Raw genomic sequence first — 15,894 nt, 5'->3', positions numbered from 1 at the left:
GCTGTTGCCGAGGTAGAAGCCGAAGAGACGTTAACAACGGAGCTTGCCGGGACGGAAGCCAGCCTGGCTGGAAACGCGTGGTTCGGAGAGGGAAGCTCTGCTCCCGAAAGCCCCGTCTCTCCGCAGAAACGCCAGCCGCAGCATCGGGCTTCGCGGCTCTCCCGAGGCGCTGGCGCGGGGCGGGCAGGGGCCCGGCCTTGGCGCCCCGCTTGGCGGTCACCTCGCAGCGGACCGGCGGTGTACCGCGCGTTGGTGAACCGCAGGTCGCTGGTGCCTGCGGAGGTGGGGAACAGCGTTAGCTGAGGTTCGTTTGAGCTTCGTGCTTACGCGTGGGAGCGCCGCCGCCGCCACGAGCGCTGCGTCAAACGCATCCTGTAACTCGGTGCGAGCAACAGCGGAGGAAAGTTCATTTTGGAAGGGAAAAAGGAGGATGCATTTCTTCCCCTTCAATCGACTCTGTTCCCGGTTTAGATGAGGAACCGCCCAGGGCGGGAACCTTGTCGTCTTTGGGCTCTATATGCTATCAGTACCACGAATAAAGCGCCTCAGGCAATAATTCCCACTCTATGTTTCATTATATATCTTTTGCCCAAACTGTACGCTAGAGTAAACACCACTTGTAAGGGTAGAAAAAGAGATTAATTAAGTTCGGCTCAAATTACTTAGGTTCCCTAAATATGAAAAATAAAGACTTCCTAGAAAAATCTCTCATCTAAAATGCATGTCTAATATTATGACATTCATTTTTATTTAAGACATATGCAGGTAGATAGCTCAGTGCTTCCTTTGCAATGAAAACATGGTTCACAAGCGAGTTAAATCTGGCTCAAAGGTCCTGGTACCATTCCTGAAATACCGTAGCCATACAAGAGTGGTAATTTTGTATGAACTCAATCAGAACATTCAAATTCATTTAAAAACTTTGATTCTCAGTGTCAGGCCTCATCGTTTGTCTGTACTGTTGTGATACTATGTTGAACCAGGTATTACCTGCCTCCCCTTGCTGCAAAAAGCCAACATTAACTCCATATAGCGTTGGGCTAAGCTGATAGACATGCGAGTGTGTGCTCACACCTGAACCATCAGTTTCTGCATCACAGGGTAACAGAGCTCTGCACATGCAGCCAAAACCTGGTGAGCCTCAGCATGACAGCAACAGTCTCTTAAGAGTCTGAGGCTCGGTACGCTACCAAATTTACTAGACCCACTCCAAGAATTAGAAAGGGATGTTCAAAAATCAAAACCAAGCATTAAAAAAAAGCAGCAGAATTGGCAGCTGCTAGTTTAAACTGAACTTGTAGATCACAAGAAATGAAAAGTCCTCACATTAACAGCCATTTAGCAAGGCAAGTCCAGTAGTAAACTCTGGTCCCAGAACCCATTTGCTGCAAACAATAGGTGAAAATTTGAGAAGACCCATGCAGCTGCAAACATTCAGCTTTCAGTACAAGATCTCACAACTAACAGGCTAAATTCACTCTCTTACTGCAGGAGAAATCCCAAGCCTGCTGATCCACAGCTACTTGCTCCTGCCTGGATTCCCATGTGCTAGTGCTAGTTCTTGGCTTACAGAACAGGAACAGTAGGAGCAGTAGAAGCCCAGTAAAATTTTCTGGAGATGGTTCAATAACTTTCCAAAGGAAGGCAGAGAAAATGGGGGATTTCTGAATTCTTCAGCTCACACTATAAAGCACTTCTGACAAACTACCACATTCCTGTTTCCTCCCTTCCTCTTTTTTCCCTTTCTAATTAATCAATCTAAACCTCCTTACATCCCACATGAAGTTAATAAGCAAGTTCTTCTATGACTAGGTCCTTCATCTCATGTAACAGCAGTATTTGGGCCATACTGATTGATTCTCATGGTTATCATGTTGGCCTCCAAGTTTAATATTTGTAAATCCAAGAGCTAAAAGGAGCAAGGGAATTAGGAAAAAGTAGCTGGAGGCCAGCCTGGGCATGAGACTTCTTTGGTATAACCTACTGTTTTAGGACAACATGCTTGAGGTGAGGAATTTTCCATGCCTTTTTTTCCTGTTGATCCTGCAAAACTGTAAAGAGATTGACATCAAATTGTTTGAGATTTAAACTGTTTGTGATAAGCTTAGATGGAGAGACAGCACATTGTTTCACTGGAACAGCTTGTGAAGAAAATTAAGGGAAAATGAGTCATCAACATCCTCTCTGCCTCACTCTGTCTGGGGGAGCGTCAGCCTTCAGAGCATTGTGAAGGGGGGCAGGGCATAGCACCACCGTGAAATACATCCCTGTGACCCAGGAGTGATGGCACATGGCCTACGGAAGTCACCTTATATCCTTTTATGACGTTGATCAGCCATACAGAGCATGATGTGATTAGACCCTGAGCTAGCAGCCTTAGTCATCCAAAAAGAGTGACTTCTTGCACATTCAGATGTTAAATCTTGTTTTCATCGCTGTAGCTCAACCTTAGAGGGCTAAGCAGTAAGACAAATATTTGCTACTTGTCACCCTCAGCGTTACCTTCCAACCACACCAACAGTCAACTCAAAATTTCTCTGATATCTCCTTCCAAATCAACAACTGTTAGCAGTGAATTAGAAGGAAATAATCAATCAAGCATTATTTTATACATTATTGCATTTAAGGACCTTTAACCTGAAGCAAGCTTCTGTTATGTAAAATGGAATATAACTGGTTTACACAAAACTCCTTTTGCTATGTTGTTCCTGTATCTCATATTTATATCCCAAATTAAACTATCAGTCTGTCACTGGCACTTTATGTTATTTGTTAGGTAATCATCACTAGAACTAGTAAAATTTGTGATGTCAACCTTACTAGGTTTTACATTGCATTAAACCAGCTGTAACTTGATCTTACCGCAGTAAGTGCTAAAGGATTTTAAGAAACCTAAGGAAGCCCTATCTCAATATTGCAATATCCAGTAGCCAGTATAAGGCCATTTGATTGCTTACTCACCCTCATGTAGATGAAATACTGACTCATACACAGAAAGAAAAAAAATCAAATACAGCATTCTTCTTTATGAAAAATGAAGTTACCATTAAATAAAAGTAATCTGGTTTGGGCTCTTTTTTGTTTGTTCGTTTGACTCCATAAAAAGTTTTACCAGAGATACGCTCTGTTATTCTGCAGCTGTTCTTTTCAAGTTGTTCAAAATATGTGCTGGAGTTCATGTAGTTAAATCAGATGCAAATGCCAGCTGATAAGGAGATCTAGTTAATATCCTACTCAAGGTCAGATTCTGTGTAGAAACCATTTTTGTCCCTTACTAAAGTCATCTGTGGCAGAAAAGAGGTATTAGTGATTCACTTTTCTTATTCTTTTAACAAGGGTGAATTCTCCCAATACCTCCTTTTTTTTTTTTTGGCCACACGTTTGTCCATTTCTGATATATCTAGGTAAATCAGCTGTCTAGCTACAGCTAAAGTGGCAACTCACCAGTTTACATTCTGACTGCTACTCCTGAACACTGAAGATACTTATTTTTTTCAACATGAATGTTTAAAACTTGTCAAGTAAGAAAAAACGTACGATGACACAGGATCTGTAAGTCCCCTCCACGATATGTGAAGAGTTTTTCTAGTGCTGGAGTTGCCAAGTTTTTGTGAAAATATTTTGCCCAATACCTCTTAGATAACACACCAAATAACATTACAAACACACAACTTTTCAGCAATTCAAAATATGCTGTTTCAAAATGGGATGAAGTAGAAACATCTTATTGCTGTCAATCACAAAGCTTCGGAAATAGTACCTAAAAGGAGGAGGATTGTTTCCATTGAAGCCAGGGAAAATAAAACTCAAAAAATGTGTAACTTAAACTGTTTGGAAATTATGGTTACTTTGTTGGTATGTGGTACACTCCAGAGTTACACATCATCTTCTGAAGAGGTCCCAAAGGTTAGGTAATCATTTTGCACTATACTGAGGTTCTTCAAAACCAAAAAGTAGTTAGTCTGAGAAATATGTTAGCTTTAACAGCTGAGAAGATGTATTCCCTCAAAGGAAACAAGTGCCTTAGCTGTACATTCAAGAAATAGGTCATAAAATCTAGGGTAAATTCAAGATACATCAGGAGAAAAATAACGTACAGAAAGTTAATTTTGCATATTTAACAGTCATAAAACAAAGTATCCCCTGTAACTGATTTAGACTCCAAGCTCACAAGCAATGTATGTATTTAAATTAATAGAACTGTTCATGTATTAGAATTGGCAAAATAGCAGTGACATTTTACTGTGCGAAGTAATTATAAAAAGGGAACATGGAGGTAGCATGCCTTTAGAGGCAAGGGAGGTGATTCGGTATCACACCAAGGCCACCAGTGCAGTTCAGTTCCCCTCTAAGGGTGAGGCCCATCGCAATAGCAGGAGGGTGTTTTCGCTGCACTGAGGTCTTAACTTTGGGCTACAAAGTCAGCCATTTACTTTGCAACGCAGTTATGTGGGGAAAGCTATGTGAGGCTTCTGAGTTTCTCAGTGTTTTCCCGTTTTTCTGGGGCTGGCAAGTTACCACCACCACCACCAGGGAAGGACTGCAGAGTGGCTTCCTGATGGCAGTGCAAAGGGCCCACTGACCTAACACACCACACTCGGAGTGCAAAACCAGTAACCCAAGTTCGGCTTTGCGGTATGGCTTGTCACATCCAAATTAGGCAAATGAGAGTGTGGGTTTTCCAGTTTTAAAATCTGCATTAAAGATATTCCATATTAATAGGAAGGGATGTTCAAGTTAATGAGCTGATTGAGCACACACAGTAGTTCTGAATGTGCGATTTTTCCTTCAACATGCTCCGTAAGTGTACAAAAAAAGATACATCACCCAACCCATCATCTAAAGTATAATGTAAACATATCCTGTATTTGGGAATACGATACATTACCCACTGCTCAGAAAACTGTGTTTGAGAGCTTAACCAACACAGGCCGAAGTCTTGCACAAAACTGGCAAGGGTGTGCCTCCACACATCTCTATTGACATGTGTAAAACCAGGAGCTGCCAGGAACAGTATGGGGACATTTACATCATAATGGTGACCCTTTGCAAGATTTTTATCAGTGCCTGCCTTTAAAAAAAAAAAACAACAAAAAACCAAACTACTTGATGTCAGTTTTGTTCCTTCTGAACTTTCTCCCGCCCATAACTTTCATAAGATTTTTTTTTAAAGCTTCCCTGTGAAAATTGTTTCCACTGCAATCTTTGGGGTCACAAATTCTTGAGTTTTTGCTTGTTAGTGGCTGAGCTGGTCATGGTGGACAGGCAGTGAGGTGGCCTTTGCGTAGAGATGCTCCACGTGCACGAAGCAGAGGTGCAGCACCTCCTTCCATGACTGCACTGCCTGAACCAGGGGGGGAAAGCACCAGCAGCCAGAGGTGCTGCTTCTCCGTGCAGTCAGGCAGCAGTAGCAGGCAATGCCAGCTACAGTCTAAAGAAATTGCTTTGCAAGAACAGGGCAGCAGGTCAAACCAACTGCTTCCTGAATTTGTGAAATCAGAAACAAGTTCACAGGTATCCTTACAGAGCTCCATTTCTTGATTTTTTTTTTTTTCTTTTTAAATCCAGGGATAGGTACCTTGTATTCAAAAGGTAAAATTTTAGGTAAGCCTATACAAGACCAGTCTTAATTGTCCAACTTTGAATTCTTATTTGACAGTGACCCTGGACAAAAGTGTCACTTTGTCCTGCAGAGGCTTGCTGCTCCATTTCTTAGAGAAAAAGCTACCAATGGGCATGCATTTGCTCTTTTTTCCATTGTTACTATAAAGTAAATTTACTTTTAAATTTTTTTAAAATCAGCTACCAGAGAAATACTTACCTACCAGAGAAACACCCATTTGCTAATTTTCTGCAGTTAGTTGCATTAAATCCACAAGGATCGATCAATTTCCCAGCATAGTCTCCGTTACCTTTTGAAAGAAAGGTCAATTAAAAGGACCCCACTTTTCTTCTAGCTTTGATAGGGACACATCACAACAAAGGTTGAAATTAAAGTAACTGAGTTACTGTTGAACTTTTAAGTGTTTTGATACCTGTTGTATTTCCTTGTATTCCCAATACAGAAGTTGATGTATTCTGGTAGCCTTTCTGCAAAACACAGGGAGAGCCACCACCAGCACATTTCAGCCTCTGATAAAACTGTAAAAAAACTTCCCTTACTTTTTTTGTTTTTCAAATCTAAGCCAGGCTGTTGCACCAACTTCAATGCAACCCCAGAAAGTCAGTGGGACTGTAACACAGATAAGGATGTGCAGAACATGAGCTACTGTTTTAAATTACTGTTACTGGTGGATTGAGCTGGTGGGCATGACTGCTGCATTTAAGAGGGTCCAAAAGATTAAACCTCCTCATAAACACTGGTCTCCACACCAGAACAGAGGCAAATATTATTCTCCAAGACAAAGTAATGTGCAAATGCACTTTAAAACATGCTGGTATTGCCCCAAATAGAAAAGAGGAGGAAAGAAAGGAGGTGAATATGTGCACGAGCAAGGAGAGGGAACAGAAAACCAGATAGCAGAATACCTGTGAGCACACTCTTAAGAAAAAGCTGAAAGGAGCTCTTTTGATCTAAACACTTTCTTGGTTAAAAGGTCTTTGAGCTGCAAGCAAAAAAACTGTTCTCGGCTATTTGATGCCCTCTGTGTTCAGGGAAACAGGATCTTGCACATTCTTTAAGAGGGATTCCAGAGATACCTGAGCCTCCATCATCAGCTTCTCTGAAGAACACAAAACCTTGAACTTTGATCACTCGCTTCTGACAAAGGGGATAACAGTCTGAATTGCTCTCCTCTTCCTTTCCTCAAAAATTAGAAAGATAAATCATTCACAGTAAGATGTGCCATATAGGCTATCTGAAAATAAAACAGTGCTTCTGAAAGCATTACAAATCTAAAGACAACTTTTAAATATGCTTAAATCTAACAGTTTAGTAGAAGTAAATTATTCCAAGTGAAAAATCAGACCCATGTTGTGGTGATCAAACTGGAGTTTTTCTATGACGAAAAAAAATATGCAGATTATTCAAGCTGGAAAACAAGCATAACAATGCCTTAATAATCAGAGCAGTAGAGCTGGAATGCTCCGCTGTAGATTGCCTAGTCCAGCCCCACTGCAGGCTGCCAGGCCTGCATCCACTTGTATTTTGAGTATCTCCAAGGATGGAAATTCCACAACCCCTCTGAGCAACCTGCTCCAGTGTTTGACCACACTCACGGTGAAAAGCTTTTTCTTACGTCTAAACGGAATTGTATTGTAAAGATTGGATCAATCTAAATAGGCAAGCACTTGTTAACTAATAATGGTAACCCTCTTCCTTAGAAGAAAATGCCTCTCTTCTGCTTGCAATTTTGAAGCCTCTGAGATTTGCACTTTTGCTAAAGTATCAAATGCACCAGCCTTAACAAGAATGCATGGGGAACAGACAGTGACAAACAAGTTTGCTGATTGCAGCTATATCTATTCTTAACTTCTCTACTTTTTAAAATACATAAATTCAAAGAGCATTTTGGAGAGTTTTCTCCCAGTTAAGTACTCAGTTACTGTGACTCAATGCTACTGGAACCTCCAGTGTATGAGCAGAAGAGGCTTAAAATACTTACAAACATTTTAAATACAAACACACTATCACAGGGTTCTAGGGATGTAACAAGGATCACATACCAAGTATATTCAGGTTCAGTAATTTTCTTTTTTTCCCTGCCAACATTTCCAACCCAAGCCTGGGTTTCAAGACTGAAGCTTGGCTTTTTCTTGCCCTTCATGTCTAAGGCAAAGTACATTCAGGTGAACAATGCTTCTACAGCCCTATTTCCTAGGCTGAATGCAAGTAAGCTTGTTACCATCAGGAAATTTGCACATGTTAAATTTCCAGCTCACTGTTTGTCAGGTATACTCTCACAGTGCCCCATGACTAACAGCTGTGCAACAAGCATTTTGCTGAGTTAGACCAGTAAAATTGATGTAGCTCAATTCACAGACTTCAGTTCTTCCCCTGCCCCTGAAAAAAAAAAAAAAAGGGGGGGGGGGGGCAACCCACCAAAACCACCACAAAGGTATTTACAAACAGACTCATAACTTTGATACATCAGACAGGATGTATAAAAACTGCAACTACATATTTATGGAGGTGTATCATGAATTTTTAATTTACTTGGTATTATGAAGTGTTAACTGTTTTGCCATGAATGTTCACAGTAAGAAAAAAGACGAGTCAGAACAAAGCAATTACTTAACTATTTTTTTTCCAAGTAATATTTATTAATAACATTCTTAAAGTGATAACTTAAGAGTCATAAGGAAGGGGGCTGTTGTCAGTAAACATACAATGAAAAGGTAGTAAGATTTTTATATTAAAGTATGACTAAAAAGGCTTTTAACGTAGTGTTTAGCCCAACCAAATTTACTACTAAAAACATTCAAAATTGCTAAGTGTTGCAATCAGTTCTATTGAACTTATAAAAACCTCATTTCAGTAGTCAATACTAACCTATTATTTATATAAAATTTTAAACTCCACTCTTAATTTTTGTAAACAAAGCACCTAAGCATTTGAAAAAAAGTTAGTTTACATCCCATTAAACTGCAGCACATGTGTGTGAAACCTCAGGCATGATCAGGCATGGAGCATAATTAGGCACAGAACAAGACAGAGTTTCCACAGCCAGCTGCTGAATACACTTGTTACCAAAGGTCATCTTTATTTATACTAATTCAATTATCATTTATAGCTGAAGGTGTAATAAATCCTCCATGCAGAAGATTTCAAAGAGAAAAAGGAGTCATATTACATAGATTTGTGAAGCTTCTGAGGGCTTTGAGTAGTGCATGACTTTGAGTTATGACTTCTTTATCTCTTTCAGGAATTTTCAGAAACTTCATAGCCATCTAACTTTGGCAGATACTGGGCTTGTTGAAGAGCATGACAACACATCAGAAGACAAATTTTCAGTCTGCTATTGGAACGCTGAGGTATACTGTAATTTACTGAAGTTCCAGTCAAATAAAAATTTAACATGGTGCACAAGAACATTGTATTCTGAGGCTGTCAGTTCAAGCTGAGGTCAAGAAAGTCAAGAGGGGCAACTATTAACATACAAAAACTTTTGTAATTTCTGTTTTCTTACGGAAAAACAAGGTGGTTATCTTACCCATATAAACTGGCACCGCAGTCAATCTGTGTGAACAGCAAGAACTGATACTCAGGCTGTAAGTGTGTCTGCTCCTGACTCTCGTGAACAAGAGTTCAAATTTGATATAATTACGTAAAGTGGCAAATTTGCAGTAAACCTTTGTTAACTGCCAATACAGATTTACAATTGTCTTAATTAGCATACTTCCAAAGTAAATCTAGCTACACTAGATTTAATCTGGGTAAATTTTCCTGAGCCGACACGCCCCAAACTAACTATAAATGTCTAGAGGTGACCTTCAGACAAACACCGAGGCACTTACATGAGGCACTGCAGGAAAGCCTGCATTGCCATTGCCCAGCATGTGCTTATTCGGTTGTTTCCTCCAGGGTTCTTGAACTTGTACTGACTATAGGTATGACATTCATTTAAAGAATAAGAAAAATGTTTTAGTGCTAATGTCAGGTAGTCATTAAGTGAACTCAGTGGTTTCCTGTTGCTGCCTTCTCCAATTTTCTTTGGTGTAAAGTGTTAGCATTACAGCTATACAAATTTTCTATGCCTAATCCCCCTCAGTTAGCAGTTTCCTGAAAAAAAGGAAGTGTCAAACAAACTCAAACTCTTCTAAATGCCAACTAATGATTTAAACTATTTTTCCTTTTCCAAGTTTTTAAAAGCTAAAACAAATTAAGATTAAACAAGTTAAACACATGCATTGGCCTATAACTAACACAGGCACTACTAGCACTATTCAAACCTGTTGTTTTGTCTATCAATTGCAAAGAATTTTCAAAAACAGTTTAAAAAAAAAGTACGGTGTAGATGCAAAAGCTAAAAAAATCTGTCCTGTCTTCCACCACCCCTTTGAATTGATCCACAGCCAAATGAAGACCACAAATACAGACCTAGTCTCAATGGGTAGAAGAAGAACCAGGCCAGAGTTAACATTTCACCCCACCCTCCCAAATAGCACTCCTTCAGCAAAAACTCTCTTGCCTTTCACACCATCTTGTTTGTCAACTATTCCAGGAGCTGCACTGAAGTTTCCAGGACCACTGTATAAGTACCTCCCCCCTTTTATTTTTTTGGAAATGGTTGGCGATATATATAATCCAAAGACTTGCATCAAAGCTTAACAGTTTTCACAGTTAAGGCATAAGCCAGTGATACTACGGGGCAGGGCGGGGGGGGCTCACAACCCCAAGCTAAATTTGCCCTGTTATCTATTTTATGGCTTAGAATGTACATAGACTAACATACACACTGTTTATTCAATTAGTTGTAGTAATGGAACTATAGTTTCATTCTTTAGTTGCTATAGTTATACTACTATCAATCTTTGCATTCAAAATCTGGAAAGAAATCCTATGAAGGGTACTGTACTTTTTTAAATGTGACTAGTCTTAATCAAAATTAAGAGAACATTTAATGCATCAAACTGATATGGGCAAGCAACTTATAAAAATATACTGTATAGAAACACATTTGGAAAATTGCATAGAAAATATCCTTTTATTTAAATTGAAATAAGGCACGGTTTTACTAGCTATGGTTTGGCTGTAAAAATGCAAGTCTATTTTGATTACTTTTCTGTTATTAACAATATTTTCCATAAAAATATAGGTGCAGGAGTAAAAAACCATTTTACAGAGTAGGAAATACTCTATTGTAAAACTTCACCAAATTTACTGTAATTAATTTGTAGAAAATTTGAATACTATTTTAAATCAGGATCCTACACATTATTGTCCTCCAGGCTGTTCACTGGCTGATACTGTGCTTTCTTCATTTCCTGGGTAATCCAGGTGTTCCATCATCTAAATGTAAAAAGAAAAAAAAAAAAAAGAAAAAAAAGAGATGGCTCTTTACAAAGAAGTACTGCTTTTCCCCCATTGGTCCAAAGTATTTGTTAGCTAAGAGAAATATAATTAAACATGTGTTAGAGTGCATTTTAGCAGAAGATAGGAAGTCCTCTATAGATCAGAAAAGTATTCAAGCCAAATAACCAAAGCTCTCTTAGCTAATGCTTTCCACTACAAAAGCATTCTCCAACTAAAGATCCAAGACCTCTACAAGGAATTAACCTTATGAGTCAAAAGTGTCTCAACTATTAAATACTGAGAACAAAAAAAACATTTGGGGTTAAGCAAATTATTCAAAGACATGGTTTGCAGAACTGGAAATAGATCTTAGGATCCTACCTAACATTTACAGGTAGCAAGCGATAGTCTGAATATAAAAGACTAGCTTTCTCTTTCCCTGACTGTAAAGGCTAGCTATATTACAGTCAGCAAACCTAACTGTATTGGCAGCATTTGTTTGTAAATTTTCCTTTTATTTTGAAAAGGATAAAGGAAATGGAATTGTAAAGTCCTGCAACAGAAGAGAATCTAAACCAGATTATTATATAGACTGATTATACTTTCCAATTAACTGATTAGGTCACCTGAGTAACACAAGACAATATTCTACTTTTCCTGACTAAAAAGCAGCCTGTTTCCCTATCTACTGCTGTATTGCTAGAGGGCAATGAAGGCTCTGGCTTCCTCACTGGGACAAGGCATTGAATACATTACAGACGTAATACACACGTTTGTTAGCATGACAAACTGAGACCCAAAAGTTTGAGGGCTTCGGAATTAAGCATAATTAACAAGAGGCCAAGGATTGGACAGTTTTGATAGCTGACAACCAGAGACAAAAGATATAAAAGTAGTAAAACTAATGCTGAAAAACAGAATGTCTCAAGGAGCTAATATGCCCAGTGTGGCAGGATTATTAGGACAAGGGCATAATGCTTTCAGCATCAAAAGGTAGAAACCCCTGCATAAATTCTTCCATAGTGGCATATCCCCACCTAGTAGTAAAAAGGCTCCTTGTCTTTCTGTAAAACAGCTGCTCACCGTGTGGGTTCTAAGCTGGGCAGATTTCCACATGATGAGGACACAACTGCTTTCTTGTCTTACTAGCACCCGCTGCAGGATCCTTTGCAAGACAAAGCCAGGCTCTGATACTGTTGTGTCATACACACTTTAGCATGCTATAATTCTATATATAGGGCAAAGAGAGTAGTTCCATTAACTTCTCTCTTCTTCTCTAGCTATGACCCACCTCTGTGCCATACCTTCTTTTATGCCAACAGAGTTGTTTGATTGCAAGGTACACAAACATGCCTTATTAAAAGCAGGTTTGCTTAAACAAGCTGTTTCCCAATCCAGATGCACCAACATGCCTTGCAGTAAATTGAGATGACAGTTCCAAGGCAGAAACAAGTCCCTGGGACTTGGTAGAGCTTAGGAGAGCCTAGTGGCCACAGTATCAATGTGACTAAAACCAGAAAAGGTCTTTCACATCTCTCCCTTCATATGTCAGAATTAAGACAATAAGAATGAAGGCAGACACTAGTCTTGCCAATACACCTAACAACTGAGTTATAGCAATAGCACCCGCTCAGTGAATACCAAGCTCCCGTGCTAATGACAATCTTGCATTCACTTCAGTATACCTAGAACTTTGCCCCTACACTGTGAGCAAAAACCCACATCAAAAGTCACCCAAAGCAAAACACTCCCTACAATTACAGAAGTCAAACAGTCACTTTGAATGAGGATTGATGTGAAAAAAAACCAACAAAAAACCCCCACACAGACCACATTGCATCAAGTAATGCCATGTATCTTCCTTCATCCTAGGGAGAATCATCTAACAGCTGGCATAGAGAAGGTAGTTTTGGTAAGCATTTTTGTAAAATGTTTCCCTATCAAATAGACAAGATGCTTCCAGAAGGAAGAGTTGACACTATTTGCAACAATTCAGTGTATCCCAAACTCAAAGATTCTTCTCTGAATCCTACAACAAGGTAAGTAGCAAAAAATGTACCTACGCTGGAGATACCACCTGTATTTAAAGTCTCTGCTTAATGTATCAGATTTTTAAGTTAACTTTAAAACCAAAATGGCTACTAGAGCATAAAGGGTGTTTGGGTTTTTTGATATACATAGATGTTACAAAGCCAAAAAAAAAAAGCCACCCCACCCAATTTCTAATCTGTCCACCCTCTAGAAGAAGGATAGCCCACAACTTGAAGTCAGGGACAACAGATGCCTTTCTGAACATGTAAGATTGCATTAAGCATCTTTTTCCACAAGTGTACCTCAGTTGTAGGTTCTCTCAGGACAACCCTATCCTCAAAGCCTCAGCAGCAGCTGCAGGAATCTTTGCAACAACCAGCAGCAAGATGAAGGCACTGTGCTAAAATCCTGGACAAACTTATTGTTTAAAGCCTCCAAAGAGACAAAGCAATCAGACCGTACATTGTGGAGAGCTGATGAACATTTTTAAAGTGGAAAAGATTCAGAAGCTTTTCTCCCACATCTGAATTTCTGACAGTTTTTAAGGGTGGGTGGGGGGTGTCAAGATAGGTTAAACATAAATGTATTTCAGTTACTTATGTTTAGTTCCTAACATGGCGAACTATTAAAAACAAAAAAACCCAACCAAACCCCCGAAAACCACACACAGAGCCAAACTAGAAATGGCAATACAAACTCCTGCCTGTGAAAGAGCACGTAATACCTATGCACACTTGCCTGCAAGATTCACTCATTATGATGCTGCATTCACAAAACTCTTAACAACTTATAGATATGATTAGTTTGCAAGTGTCTAAAAATGTGATTTAAAATTAAGTACTAAACAGCAGGTGCATGCTGTGTAACATGCTACTGACAAATCTGTTGATTTGTTATTTCAAAGAGAGATAAGAAAGCTTGCTAAACACTTCAAATTGACCAACTAAAAAGTTGCAAGACTATTCTATCTAGAAGATTTCAAAGTTGCATTAGTCCACTAGATTTTTCAGGATGTTACTAAAATGATTTCATAGATTGTACTCATACAAAAAACAAATCGTATTTCTAAATTAAATCAGTAACTGGGAAATACATATCAAATTAGTTTATCATGCAGGCATACATGAGGAGTATAAGCAATCCAGAAAACCCAGAAAAACCTTTATTACACACTTCACAGCAGCTATACCGCCCATTTAGTGGTAGGGAAAGTAGGTACTTTACTCTCCCTAGAAATCCCTGTGCTTCAGTGAATAGTCAAAATGTTCTTCTGTGCAGCAACTCATTACAGCTCAAGGCTACTCCATAAAAAAGCCACACAGCATAACTAGAACTTAAAACTGCATCATTATGCAGAAACAAAAATGGCCTCACCTAAAAATTATGGGACCTCAGAGCTATCTTAGGGAGTCAAGTATCACCCACATGTATAAAGTAGAAACTGAAAAAAACTGATTTTAACAATCCTATCCAAGAACTTGAGTGCACACAGCAGGACAGAAGAATTTTAAGTTATAAAAATACAGTATGGCCATCTGATTTTAATTTGCACTCAGCCCCTCCCACTTCCTAGCCTCTTCTTGGGTTTGTATCCAATTTCTTTATTATTAAGGCTTTTTAATGAGACTTAAATTGTTTAAGTACTCTTTGAGGAAAGGAGCTAGTAAGAAAAGTACTTTTTAGTTCAGAATTTAAGACATAGAGTTCACCATCTCAAATTGTCTTCAGCATATAGGGCAGACAAGCTACGCTTTATAAATAGATGTGTAACTCTAGACTGCTGACTAAAATTCAAGATTATATTTAAATGCTTAAATGCAAGAAGTTGAAATTTGAAAGCCTGCATTGCTCTCTCCATGCTGTGCTTGAGACAGGAAACAGTTAAAATAAATAGCATCAGTGTTAGCAGTCATGAGCTATAGCCTAGTAAGGTTAAACCTTCCTGCTGCAGTCTAGATGCTGTGCAACAGCAAGACCACAAAAGCTGGTCCAAATCCTTGCTCCCTATCCCACTGCAAGCACTGCAGACAGTACGGGATAAAGTATACTGTCAAGTAATAAGATGATAGAGGGACTGTAGACATGATTACTAAATGCAAACTACAATACCAAACATTATAACAGACGACAACAAAATTGTTGTTTAGCACTAAGCAGGTTTTCACATCAACACAGTGGCACAGAAAAATTAGGTGAAGGACTTCCATATAGGTTAACAGTAGAGGAACTAACACCCATTCTAAATATTTGAAGACACTCCTAGAGATTTGGGAAATTAGAGGCATACAAAGCCTGCCTGCAGGCTTAGGAATCGTGGCTCCATTGGTACTTTAAATATAAAGTTTTCCTGTATTCCTTTAAAGAAACAGGAAAAAAAACCTCACCTAAGAATAAAAACATATTTATAGTTTGTCTTCACTTCTACCCTCTTCTATTGAATTACTCAGGAAAATTACAAAGATAGATGCAAAAAGGAATGAAAAGAGGAAGCAGAGGGGAAAAAAGAAACCATAAGATGATTAATAAAATTGCATTAAAAGAAGGCCATAATCACACCTTGTAGCAAAGGAGTCCTGGAGGAGTCCGATACCTAAATAAAATTCATTATATTATTAAAATCATATACAACAAAAATCAGAAAAACCCCAAACTCAAAAAAGCTAACTAATGGACCATAAACAAACAGCGGCATTCATGAAGTTTACTCACCTGATACACTGTACATGCTCTTGTACCCCTATTCTTAGGATGCTTTGCTCTAACAAGTCTGCAAGGTTTCTCTGTTCCCATGAGGACAAAGCAAATCTCTACAGAAGTCTGGTCACCCTTGTCAATAGGGCAGCTCTGTTCCACTCCAAATTACCATTGTTGGGGGGGGGGGGGGGGGGGGGTGTTTTGTCGCCTTTTTC

At 39.0% G+C, this 15,894-nt stretch overlaps 1 protein-coding gene across 7 annotated transcripts in view; it reads right to left on the bottom strand.

The window, feature by feature from the left end:
- Window positions 1-10,356: 10,356 nt before the first annotated feature.
- Window positions 10,357-15,894, bottom strand: part of SPPL2A (signal peptide peptidase like 2A) — a 28,301-nt gene continuing 22,763 nt past the window's right edge. For 5 of the 7 annotated variants that reach the window (XM_010571903.1, XM_010571906.1, XM_010571909.1 and 2 more), the window contains one exon: window positions 10,357-10,951. In XM_010571903.1, the coding sequence (XP_010570205.1) occupies window positions 10,877-10,951 (75 nt within the window). In that variant the 3' untranslated portion in view covers window positions 10,357-10,876. Of the gene's footprint in view, window positions 10,952-15,541; window positions 15,576-15,894 lie in introns of all 7 variants that reach the window. The other 2 variants (XM_010571904.1, XM_010571907.1) reach the window with 1 other exon arrangement.

The sequence above is a fragment of the Haliaeetus leucocephalus genome, unplaced genomic scaffold (genome assembly GCF_000737465.1).
Source record: "Haliaeetus leucocephalus isolate CR32 unplaced genomic scaffold, Haliaeetus_leucocephalus-4.0 Scaffold339, whole genome shotgun sequence".
Classification (NCBI taxonomy): Eukaryota; Metazoa; Chordata; class Aves; order Accipitriformes; family Accipitridae; genus Haliaeetus; species Haliaeetus leucocephalus.
The sequence above is the reverse complement of the archived record's forward strand: the minus strand, read 5'-3'. Positions and strand labels throughout refer to the sequence as shown.